This window comes from Amblyomma americanum, chromosome 2 (assembly GCF_052857255.1).
Source record: "Amblyomma americanum isolate KBUSLIRL-KWMA chromosome 2, ASM5285725v1, whole genome shotgun sequence".
NCBI classification, from domain to species: Eukaryota; Metazoa; Arthropoda; class Arachnida; order Ixodida; family Ixodidae; genus Amblyomma; species Amblyomma americanum.
Window position 1 is genome coordinate 100,089,022 of NC_135498.1, and position 13,170 is coordinate 100,102,191.

Here is a 13,170-nt window from a genome sequence, read left to right on the forward strand (position 1 = left end):
CTAGTGGGACCACTGAAAAACTAAGCACAAAGCAGCAGTACACCCTAACCTGAAATATATCCACTTACTTACAAGATAGTGTTGATATATAACTTATTCCATGGAGGAATGCACACACAGAAGCTTGGAACTTTTATCCAAGTAGGATCATAGAAATCCATTGTCTGCTACCGAGCACATCTAATGCACATGCAGTTTCTTCAATGGCATACAGTTCAGAATTTCTTCAGCTTCCTCACCTATGTCACTTGTACTGGATGACGTTTTGCCAGCGAAAGATATAACAGCGCCACTATCAGACCATGCCGGACATAACTCAGCTGCACATGTCTCTAAACATGAAAAAGATGATGGTTTTCACCGTGCATTCTCGCCGCAAAGCTTCAGCGAGAAGCTCTTCACAGGCATCGTCACTGGTGTTGGTCCGTACTCGGAACTTCACACCAACGTGCGACACACTCTGGAGTGATGTCATTCGGAAAGCACTAGAAGTGGGAAGCGCGTGATCCATGACAATGCCAGTTACGCACCAATGCAACAAGATCGGGCCAAATCAGAGCCTTGCGGTGATACCGGTCAGCTACCGATGCGGCAAGCGAAATGAAAAATTGCTGCAGCCAGCCTTAAGCCATTCTAAAGTGTGGAACCACCGTGCTGCAGAGAAGCTAAGTCACGTGACAAAGATAAGCGATAGCTACATTCAATTTCATATATAGCAGGCAACGCTGCCAAAGCTAGAGCGCCTGTTCGCGCAGGCTAAGTCTGCACCCTAACAGTAGTTCGCCCTGCAACCAAAGTGAATGCAAGCATATTTCATTGCGACAGATGCGAAGTGCCGTGAATGACAATCTCCTGGACTTCGTTTACCTCTTGGCATATTTTCATCCTCAAACTCATCGAGGCTTCAAGAAGTAAGAATGACTTTGCGGTCTGATACAAGGCAGGCAGGGCAAATCACCCTTACTCCATCCATGACTAAAAAGTAGTCCACACTTAGTGAAAATTATAGCCAGACAGTCCGAGTACTGAGCGCCTCACACCTTCAACTGAAATTTTTCAGTGTACAACGAACACGAATATTACGAATTATTCACTATATCGAACACTTTGGAAATATTTTTGACAAGCGCATGCAATTTCTACTTTATACATCGAATGCGGTTGGCCATGAAACGGATATATCGAACTCCCCAGCCCCAAACAGTGCCCATTGGGATGGCAGGCGGCGGGCTTCGCCGCACTGCACAAGTGACAGGTGGTGATGCGGCAAGCGTTCGAGCCAAGGTTTGCACTTTTATAGAGCACTCGCTTGCAGTAACAATCTTGTGCTCATGTCAGCTGTCGCGGAGGTGGTGAAATGGCGATAGCTTTCGCTCTGACGTACCGCTTTCCACGCGATACGGCTTTGATGTGGGGAAGCCACCGTAACCGGCGCTTCACCAGCACTTGCGGTGCTGTGCGAGAAAACCAACCTAACTGGCACTGTTTTTTACGACCTTCGGAATAGCCGCAAGTGCCTTCGAAACGCCGCGAAAATCTGGGGAAACGTCACTCCATTCCTCTAGTAATGATCGCCAGAAATTGCTGTCCCTTCAAGTACTAAATTTCGCCGGTGTTGCGCGCGTTTCTGATGAAATCTTATATTACGAATTTCGGGTCATCATCATCATCAGCCTTACTACACCCACTGCAGGGCAAAGGCCTCTCCCATGTCTCTCCAATTAACCCTATCCTTTGCCAGCTGCATCCACCCTTTGCCTGCAAACTTCTTAATCTCATCCGCCCACCTAACCTTCTGCCGCCCCCTGCTACGCTTACTTTCTCTTGGAATCCACTCCATTACCCTTAAGGACCAGCGGTTATCTTGCCTTCGCATTACATGCCCTGCCCAAGCCCATTTCTTTCTCTTGATTTCGACTAGGATGTCATTAACCCGTGTTTGTTCCCTCACCCACTCTGCCCGCTTCCGATCTCTTAACGTTACACCTATCATTTTTCTTTCCATGGCTCGCTGCGTTGTCCTTAACTTAAGCTGAACTCTTTTCGTAGATGTAGCAATGGCGTAGAAGCATTCTGCAAAATTTCGGATCGAGTGTGCAGCGCCTTCTCCGCCCTGAGCTTTACACTAAAGTAACCCAAGGTACTGTCAAGCTAAACTGAGATGCGAATATGTATATGCTGCATTTGTTACCTGTGCTCCGAGACATTCTTTTGCAACTGGTTCACAAATACATAACACTGCTGGCTCCATTACACACAAACATAAGTCATGCTATGTTACCATGGCTGAACTCACAGAAGGTAAAATATTGCGTTTTGTTCATCGGCAAGTTCACACACGTCCTACGTATCCAAATGTGAACGCGTGGAACACAAGTGGGCATGACTAATTTGTTCACTCTGGAGTAGCACTGATATGAGCCTGACTGCGGCAGCGATTCTAAACTGGATAAAGGCTGGATAGATGACGCAGAGGGGTCATTCCCACGTGGGTGTTGCTAGGGCGTGGTCACACTGCACCGCAATGCTGTGCTTGCCATTAAAAGAAAGCTATGGAGCTCACCTAAGGTCCTGCAAATCAACGGGAGTGTTGTCTCCAGCGATGAGCCTCTGCAGCTCAGGCGTGGAGAACATGGTGAGCCACTCGGGGCTGACAAGGGCCCGGAATCCACGCAGAAAGGCCGCAGTCTGCTCCTGGATCTGGGAGTGCATCCGGAAGTGGGCCATCAGGTGCATGTAGCTGATCCTGCACAGAGGATAACAAAGGCAGCTGTCACCACCCCTCCAGGCTTACGGCAGACTTTATCTGAGCACAGGCCCAGCCAGACATCCATCTTCTATAAGCGGTCAATGGTCAGGGAGGAGAATGTGGTGCTTGCTTGCAGTTCTGGATGCAGTAACACAAAAGTTAATGTGCTGGACTTTGAATAATGAAAAGTCACTGCTGACCATGCTTCAAGCTTTCATGCTCCACTTCGCATAACAAAGTGCGCCTAGGGACTGAGATGAATTCAGAGCTTGCATCCTAATGTTGTATTGATGTACAGAACTCTTACAGCTTAGCCCATCCCCCCAATATCACTTCTAACAGATCTTGCTTCTGTGAAATTTCTTCTTCGCTGATATGTTTGTTATTGTCAGTCAGTGGTCCATATAAGTTGAACTTTCCAATTTTGTTAAGGTCTGAAAATTACAATAACTCCAATTCGGCATCTTAGCAAATCACCAGATATGAATTTTACAGGTATTACATCACTGCAGTAATAATAATGGCAAGTAATAATTGCAGTAATAATGCGACAGCACATGCCGAGCTTGAGAGCCAAGATGAGGCCAATATAAATGAATGTGACTACTGTCAAAAAGGCCGAGTGGCCTCAGTGGTTCATCAAGTGCCCGCAAAGCCATACACCTTGGGATGAGTATGAAGCACAGCCATGCTGTAAGCATCTGACACGTTTGTCATGATGAAAGGCCCTGTTGGAAACACAGGGCAGATGTGAGCATGCGATGGACATTTTCCAAAACGCGAGTGATCAAAGTCTGATCCTCAGTGGAGCAGAGATAAAGCACACTGCCAGCAAGCCAGTGTTCGGCAACTTTGTGTGCAGAAACCACACGCGCACCTGGCCACCCAACTAGGTCGTTCTTCCTCTGGCGTACAGCGGTTATCAGCTCTTCATGTTACATGTTTTGCCCACATCGATCCCCTGTTCTCAGTTTCAGCCAGAACATCCTCAACTTGCATTTATTCATTAATTCAGGCAACTTTTGTTTTTTAGCGTTATGTCTACTCATACTGTCCCTTGCCAATTGTGTCAAAATAAAGTGTTGCGCTGCCACTAGCGTTCATGAAGATGAAAAAGAGGCAGTGGCTAGCACAGGCTACAGAGAACATCACAAGCTGAACCATCGGTCAGTCGAGCGCCAGATCTTCGAAGGATCTTGATCTTAACTTAGAATCATGTAACATTTGCTAGTAAACTGATCTAGCAACCTGTTTTACTTTATGCGGTTAATTCGTGTCAGTCATCGGACACACGCCCTATCGTCTATACTTTCAATGCATTATGGATTTGAAGGATTCGCCGGGACTGCACCAATTCATGAAAAAAATGCGCGTCGCAGCATAAAAAAGGGACACGTAATAGGCGTTGTGCTGTAGTTGGAGAAATTTTAAGAAAAAATGCTGGTCCCATGTCACTCGGATATATCAAACTCGGAAGAAAAAAAAAAACGCCTACGAGTTCGATACAACGTGTAATTCGATATAAAGGCAGCAGCAAATTTAACAACACAGAAGCTAATTAAGATAGAAAAAAATGTATTTCTATGATAGCCACTTACTGCATGCAGATTACAGAGTGAAATAGTCGTGAATATTTTATGTTTTGTCATCTTCATTGCCTCTGAGAGAGCACATTTTTCAATGTTATCGATGGACTCAGTACAGCTAAGACTGTAGCCTTCTATCAATGCACAATAGCGATGAATCATGCTGAGCGCACAGAGCATGTCGAAGTACGCGGGCACAGGTCATGACACAGGTCAGGCACAGTCGTCATGACAATTCCCATCAGCAGTGCTCTGGTTATCTGCGACGTCGGCAATGATGGTTTGTCCGCAAGCTGCTCTCCTGCAGTCTCAACGTCATCGTCCACGGAGACAGCGTCACCTACAGCTGCCCCATCACAAATAGCACCAGGAAATTTGGACAATTGGTTCCAGAATTCATCAAGACATGCGACGACTCCATCTCCTCCGAGAAAGCAGAGACCAGAATGTTGGAAGCAGTTCTGTACAGTTTCGTTTTTGCCATCGCTCCACGACTCACTCAGCAAAGACAGGGCGCCTGAGAGGTCGATATTTAGGTCTTTTTCAGTACTCAGGTTCTGCAGAAGTCGTTGAATCAGACGTTTCCTACAACCAACCTTCACCACACGGATTACCCCTGATCCAATGGTTGAAGCACCGACTTAGTGTTCGGCGGCAGGAAGAGAAGTGCAATGTTGTTGAAACAGCACTGCAGCGGGGGCACAGCCATTGTCTACGATGAGGCAGATTTTGCGATCTTGGCCCATCAGGTTGATGTTCCAAGACTTGAGCCATTTGGCAAAAAGTCATCTACACTCTTCGATTAGACCTGTTGGCCACCAGAATTAAAAGCATGGTCTGCAGAGACTGGCTTTTTCTTCCGGATTCTCTTTTTCGCTTTAGCCCAAATGTCAGCATTCTTCGAAATGGTGCTGCTGCTACGGCGACTCCAGATATCTTCTCACGTTGTTCAACTCACTTGATAATTTCCACTTTTATGGAAAAGGGGAGCTTCTGCCATTTCGCAGCTGCCATCGTACACACATAAAGACAATGAAAATCATGCGAAATTGCTGATGACAGCACGACGCACCGTACGTGCAAACTGCGTGGCAATGCATGCACAACTTGCACAACGCGATAAAAATGCACATTTTGGTTGGCTGGATGTGCGAGCACCGCCTACATCATGGAAAATCCATGCCATCATCGGTCTGCGCATGCTACGTAGCACCAAAGCACCAATGACACCTGCAGGCCCATGTGGGTTCGACTATACTATACAGCAGATTATTTTTCCAGTAGCTCGAAATGCACGTTAGCAAGAAAAAGGAAGAGATCAAGATGAGCACTTGCTTGTTCTCGTTGGTGACCGGTATGGCCTTTCCCCCTGGCACCAGCTCGTGGGTGACCAGCTTGCCCATGCAGTCCTCGTTCAGGGAGAAAGTCAGGTCCAGGTCCTGCACATCTCCCTCGTAGTGCTGCGCATGCACACCCAGTGAGATAATGCTGCAAGGCATGATGCAGGGCATGATACTTCGAAACTTGTAGCACAAGCTTCGCTGGCTCTCTTTAGCTAGCAACTCCCTGTTTAGAGTATGTTTCAATATCCATGAAGCCAGAATGACAAGAATGCTACAAGAAATGTAAGCACTACATAAAAGATAGTGTAAATGTGATTTTTTTTTTATGCCGAAGATACTAAAGCCAAAATCTCAAGAATAACGATTATAGAAACCTAAGTAGTTGAAAAAGAACTATGAATTATTATTTATTACTTCATCTAGGACAGCTAATGAAGCCCCTCAAATAGCATAGAATGCTGCACATAACGGCTGAAAGTTTACTGAAAACATTCAGGTCTTTAGGCGAGCAAGTTCTGAGGACAAGAACCAATTGAGCCATCAAAAGTTCACTCCATAATGCAATGCATTTTACATGATAGCAAATACCTATTGTGCTGCATCAGTGAGCAGCTCCATGTGACTAGCCTGTGTACATGATGCAACAACACCAGCAGGCAAGGCCAGTGTGTGTCACAAGCAAGGTGTCATTTCTAAGCGTCAGTTACAACCATTACCATTTAACCATTGTCATTTCGTTACATGCCTTTAGCAAACTGTTTAATGTATGCAGCCATTAGCAGTGTTAAATAAATTTTTAACATAAAAAAAAACCTGCAATGGCCGATAAGCCTAAATAAAGCTTGAGACGCCTGCTTCAACTGTCATGCAGCTGAAACTAACACAAATCAACAAGATAGTAGCCTAAAGTGTTGCTATTATTTCATTATTAGACTCCTGTCAAGAAGAAAAACTGAAGTAAGACGAATTCAAGGATAAGAGGAACAGTGAACAAGGGGCCGTCAGACTGTCATCATGCTTGTCGTTGCATGCATGTCAGAGGTGCGTGAACGACACTGCAACATTCAATTAAGGCTTGAGGAGGGACGTGTGCTTGCAGTGTAAACCATAACTCAACATGGCCTTTCTTCAGGAGCCCGTCCAAATTAACCTGTGCGAGACCCGTAGTGTCCAAATTAGTGAGCGCCCAGCACTTATGTGAACGTTAGCCGAGACCCTGCCAGTAGTCCGAATAATTTGGATTCCTGTATTAACAAGGTTTTACTGTATCTACTTGATCTGTCAGAACCGTATTCGTGTGCAGAGAATCACGCCCCACTTCCACCTGCAGACGCAAAGGTCATTGGTTATTTTTCTTCACCTTGGGTTTTAGAAAGCAGGTTAATGATTCTTACTAAAATCACAGTGAAATTTCCGAAACGATAAAGAAGAAATATTCTGACCACCACTGACAAAAATAATAAAAAATGATTGCTTGCTTCAGATCCATGCAGCTCCTACATTCTAGCACAATAGCACAAAGGGGGGGGGGGGGGGGGGGGGGGGGGGTGCATAGCCCTGGTAAATACTGGTGGCGGTTTGAGACTCTCCCTGATATCTCCCAGACTTTAAGCCCTGGTTGTACCTTGCCAACACTCAACTATGAGCCAGAAACTTGGAAGCTACATAAAAGACTTTAAGCCCTGGTTGTACCTTGCCAACACTCAACTATAAGGAAGAAACTTGGAAGCTACATAAAAGAGTTGAACTTGAATTGAGGACAGTGCAGCAAGCTACACAAAGTGATGAGTTAATGACATCCTAGTCGAAAACAAGAAGAAATGGGCTTGGGCAGGGCATGTAATGCAAAGGAAAAATAACCAATAGTGGTTAAGGGTAATGGAGTGGATTCCAAGAGAAAGCAAGCATAGCAGGGGGTGGCAGGTAGTTAGGTGGGCAGATGAGATTAGGAAGTTTGTGGGGATAAGGTGGCCACAGCTGACACAGGAACAGGCAAATTGAGACCAATGGGAGAGGCCTTTGTCCAGAAGTAGGTGTGATTAGGTTGCTGCTGCAGACAATGACGCCGATGAGCTTTCACTAGTTTAAGCTGGATGCCAAGGGACATCAAAATGAAACTGCAATGGCACATCTCCCTTCCCTTACCTCCCTCGCCTGCCAGCGCTGAAAAGGTAGTAGTACCGACCTTGACGCAGGTAAGGCTCCGGTACAGGTCAGCATCCAGCGAGGGCAGCTCATCTATGGAGCTGTAGAGGGCACTGTGCTGGTGTCCCAAAAGCTGGCTCAGGAAGAAGGAAGCGAATGGCACATCCACCACTATGCCCTGCACGACCAGGAAGGGGGAAAACGCTAAGAGAGCTCCCTTCATTCCTGCTTTGTTTTCAACCTTTCATAAAGGCACATTGTAACACAATGGTCCCACAGAACTTGTTTTGGCCAGGCTCCTGCTTATTCACAAATAAACCCATCGTTTACAAACATAAATACCAGCTGCACCCACTCGCACGATGAAGACAACAGCCGCAATGTGTCACGACCAGCAGTTTTGGCTACCATCACACAAGGTTCAGCCTTAATCCATTTCTCATGTTCCCATTAGGGATTTTTTGGCATCAGCAAATATCCAACCTCACCTGCCATCCACAACCAAGTGTTTGGCCAGTACCTTTGAGCACGCTTAGACTCAAAGCTGTTCGTCCTACCTACTGTGCCAGCAACATATTATGGCCATTTCAGATGTTAAGCAGCAACGCTTGTCAAATGAAATACAGTAGAACCCTGCTAAACTCGGATATAGTAAAGTGAAACTGCAGTCCCATTTCGCCTTCTATAGACGACTGTACTTTTTTTTTTCGTTTATAGTAAATATTTTTTTTTTTTACAAGTAACGGCTACAGTAAAGAGTGTCTGGCTGGCATGTACGAAGCTGAGATTCGCAAATGGATACCGAAAACAATAAAACGGAGGCGCTTTATGAGATGCCTTCGCCACAAAGCTCAAAACCGCGAGGAGAAGCCAACTTTTCAAAGGCCTTGGTGCCGTGAGGCAAAGCGTGCGGCGCACAAAGAAAGTAAAGCTGGCTGTGAACGCAGAAAGAAGGCGGCGCGGGTCGGTGAGAAAGTAAAGCTAGTAAAAGTGCAGTGATGAGTAGAGAAGGGAAGAAAAGGGCAAACGTTCACAGCACGGCAGCGGTGGCACTGCATGGGCGGTTTTGCCGCGCTTGACTGTGTCATGCGCGTTTTTTGACTACTGCTTCTTAGATGATGCTGAGGCTGCAGAAGATGACGCCATGTTCACGCAAAGCTTGGTTTTGACATGAAATCAAACGAGTTATACTCGTAGCCGCGTTTTAATTGTGCAAATGCAGTACTTTCACAAGATGCAAACGAGATCGAAAAACTTGATAACATAAAAAGTGATAACTAAAAATAAATATCACATAAGGGGTTGGCAGGATGGAAGGTATTTTTGAGTGTTTCTTTTATAAGTCAAAACTTCATATTTAGTAAGTATCCAGACAGTATCCTCTGAGCCATGTCATCACCAACAACTAACTGGTACAGTAAAAACCCTGATATAGTACATATTTCTGCTGGAGTAACTTTAATATAGAGGAGTTCTACTGTACATGCTTCATAGACGCAATTCCATTCTACTTTCAGCAAGACTACATTCTCTGAGCAAAAAACATGCAGCCTCCATAAAAACTGCAGAAGCCAGCTTTATACATTAGCAGTGGAGTCACCAGCCTTGCAGCACAAATCCTCCCACCATGTTTCCATGGCTTTCAAGCTCTAATAATCAAAAGGGGCCTCTAGGGTGCTGGAGTTGGCATACTGGCCCGATGACACACTTGACAACTCTGCTGGCCAGAACAGAAGGGCCACTGTGCTTTCTTCACAAAACACTACTACAGAAGAGTCATGCTGTGCAATGCGACTCAGCAAGACTATTCCGGTGATGCAACTCACCTCGTAGACAGCCTTTCCCAGCATCTTTCCAACAAATTCAAACAGAGAGAGGTGGTTTTCATGAATGTATGATGTTGGCGACGGGTATAACCGCTGCTCAGAGGTGGCCTGCAGGACACAAAGCTTAGCGTGAATGGTTCACTTGGTAACAGACAGCCTGAGCTAATGTTCGCTTCACACATTTACAGGGGTTTCACCTTCGCCATACAGGCTACATGTTTGCTCAAATAATGAACTCATTTTGTTGCTTAAAAGATTTCTGAAAATCTGGGGGAAGTGTTTGTTACATGGGGTAAAATATTCAGACAAACGGTACTTTTTGACAGCCGGAGTAGGCATCCATTCATTACAAAAGTGCATTCTTTATGCGAGTAAATACGGTATTTTACACAGTCCCTCGCAGTCAACAAGAGATTTTCCCTCAAGGGATTTTTCCCTCAACACCAACCTTGCCCAACTACGCCCGCTTTTCTGCAACTACACCCACTTTCCTGGGCCACCACACCAGCCCTTAACCCTGTCCCGTTAAAAAGTGGATCACACACACGTGGTATGAACAAACAGGAAATACAGAGACGTTTGTATTTTCAACAGAGAACAGACTACAGTTTTTCATTCAATTCTCTGTGCTAGGCTCACTGGTCACTAGCAATGTAGGAGATAATGCACCTAAACAGTTTGAGCACATAGTACCATGGGCTATAAAAGTTTACAGATCACAGTTCCCATGAGGGCAAAAAAAAAAGCTGACAGTCCTGGGCCCACATCTTGAAATTTAGGAGTTGTAGTCTGTTCACTGCACATGCCAATGCCAGTAATCACTTCCAATTTTAGGCCAAATAAACTACAATCATTCCTGTCATCCATTAGCAGTCAACCCTGAGAAATAACAGCACGGCCGCCATCATATTTTCATTACTAAATAGACCAGGACTATTCATGCCGGTAATTATGGAGAAGACCATTCACAATGCTTAGACTGAGAAGGAACGACACTACACTCACCTTGAACAGGTTGAGTGAAGGGTCAAAGACCCTCTTGATCGTCTCTTCAAGAAACTCTTTGAAAACACCGTCCTGGTCAATGCCTGCCTCATCCAGCCCCTGTGGAACGGTGAAGATGACAAGGTGCCAGGAAGAGTAAACTGACTGCCTCTAATGGGTGAATCTATTATGTCTAGCAGATATCCAATTTAAACTGTGGAAATACAGTACTTCAGTAAAAAGAAACACACGCTCCAAGCTAATGAGACAAGTCTTCGAAAAACATAAGCCCACTCAAATAAGTTTGTAGCAGACATTGTGTTTGCACTACATAAGCAACAAAAAAAATGCATGGCACAATGGTGCACTGACTGCAAGATCCCTGTGCCATGACAACACATGACAACCTCGAGGAACTTCTCTGGACGGTGAAAGACGAACATCACCCTGCAAAGCTCAGCAGTACATCACAGCACCTTACAAAGCCATGGCTATCACAAAACTGTTTGAACACCACAATTCCAAACATAAACACAACATAAACATAAACACAATGGTGTTTATCGCTCTCCTGCTGGACATGTGCTTTCCCGTCAGTAACCGGCACACTGGTGTCACATTGATGTGAACGACACAGCTGTGTCTGTATGATGAAACTGTATTTCATGCAAACTGACATACGTTAAAAGCTCTTGTGGCTAGACGTGCTGATGTTTTCTCAGTCAATAAATAGTAAAGATGCACTCCATTTCTTGCTTCGCATACAACAACTGCACCTCATATCCTCTAAACAAAACAATACATTGTTGTGCATGTCCTTGCCCCTGCTGTATATATCCCAGAAGCTACCAGCCATGTCTAAGGGAAGCTAAAATGAGCAAGCAAACCTGGTTCAAGGTCCTTTTGAAACAATTAGACATAGCTTTGCTAATGATGCATGGACATAATTTTTTGCTACCAAAGCTCGAATGTGCAAAATTTTGAGTAGTTTGAAAATACAGTAGTACTACCTATTAAATTCAATTTGCACTGCATGTTTGCAGACTGAGTTATTCAAACTTTTCAAATAAATTAAAAAATGACAAATTCACATAAATCTTCGGCATTCATACATACCTCTATATATTACACAAAAAAATTGGAGGATCTCAAATGCTGTTATGCACAAAAATGTAAAAGCCACAACATGTTGCGCACCTCACCAACTAGAAGCATAGCTAAAAGAGATTATTTAAGGAGGGACGCGGCTTTCAGCAAAGATTTTTGTATTTCCTGATGTAAATGCACCAAACTTTGTGAGCATTCCAGAAATAATTTTATGGCTACTCTCACAAAAACCCAGAGAACTGCTTTATAATATATATTTTTCCTCTCAATCTAGTGGAAAGGCTGGAGAGTCAAGAAAATGTGGCAGAGGCTGCTTCAACGTTCACTGCGTTCCTACTGACCTGCCACAGGTCAAGGCATTTTAGAATTCTTTTTTTTTTTTTGCAATGCATACATTTTGGTTTTGTATTTCTGCGATGGAGTGTCCACTGACACATCTAGAGTGAAAAGAAAATTTAATTCAAGAAATTTCAAATCTAATAACAAAGAATGTCCTGACCTGCAATATGGCCCTAGGAGTGCAACAAAACAAACGGGATGAAAATAGATAAAACAGCCATGAAGAAATCTGCTCCACAAGGTAGTACCTAGGCAGAAAACATAACGAAGAAAAACACCCCTTGTTCGAGTGTTTCCTCGCAATGCATAGCTGCAGAGTTTTTAATTCTAACAATTTTTTCTTTACAGTACTTCCCGGCTGATTTCAGCAAACTTTGAAACAGCTTAAAAAAACAAGGCAAACAAGTGGATACAAAATTTAAAAAAAATTTTTTTGAAAGCTCCGACCCCTTAAAAATGCAGACACCGATTCCATAAACCAGTGCTGCCACCTGATGGCATGGATTAAACTGACCTGTTCATTGATGAAGCGCACTCTGATGACGCCCTTGAGAGCTTGTGGAGGTAACATGGCCAACTGCTGGTACCCATCCTGAGGGCAGAACACAAAAAGCAAGAAAAAAATGAACATCTTCACAAGCCCAAAAATGTCACACCACGCACGACTGCAGTGTTTTTTTTCATATGCAGCCTTTTCTGTTTCTCCTACAGTACTTCTATCTCTTGCTTTTAAAATTATGAGCTCACAGGTTTAGCAAACAGCAACAAGTTTGTTAACCTTATTACCACTGGCCTTCATCTATGCTCTGCGCAGTGAAATGACAAAGCGTAGTGCAGAAAAAAGAAGAAGGAAAACGACACATTCGAAAATTGCTGCTTAGTGCACAAATTTCTGGCAAGAGCCGCTTTACTGAGCCCTGTGCTGATGCCCTAAAGACCCGGTGCATACTCTGTGCGGGATTTTAATGCATTATTGCAACGCCATGCTGTGAACAGTGCGTCCATTGGTGCAACCACCTGCTAGTCTTAGCTCTAACTCAGGCAGCAAGACGGCTCTGGCATTGCGCCACGTCCTCGGATTACACTGCAGC

The 13,170-nt window shown here is 44.6% G+C and overlaps 1 protein-coding gene across 1 annotated transcript in view; it reads right to left on the reverse strand.

The window, feature by feature from the left end:
- LOC144121668 (ubiquitin-protein ligase E3B) overlaps positions 1-13,170 on the reverse strand; it is a 66,173-nt gene that overhangs the window by 9,098 nt on the left and 43,905 nt on the right. Inside the window, exons 20-25 of the mRNA XM_077655003.1 lie at positions 12,594-12,671; positions 10,655-10,753; positions 9,650-9,757; positions 7,864-8,001; positions 5,671-5,795; positions 2,564-2,746 (exon numbers count right to left, since the gene is read on the reverse strand). Coding sequence (XP_077511129.1) covers positions 2,564-2,746; positions 5,671-5,795; positions 7,864-8,001; positions 9,650-9,757; positions 10,655-10,753; positions 12,594-12,671 — 731 coding nt within the window. The remainder of the gene's footprint in view (positions 1-2,563; positions 2,747-5,670; positions 5,796-7,863; positions 8,002-9,649; positions 9,758-10,654; positions 10,754-12,593; positions 12,672-13,170) is intronic.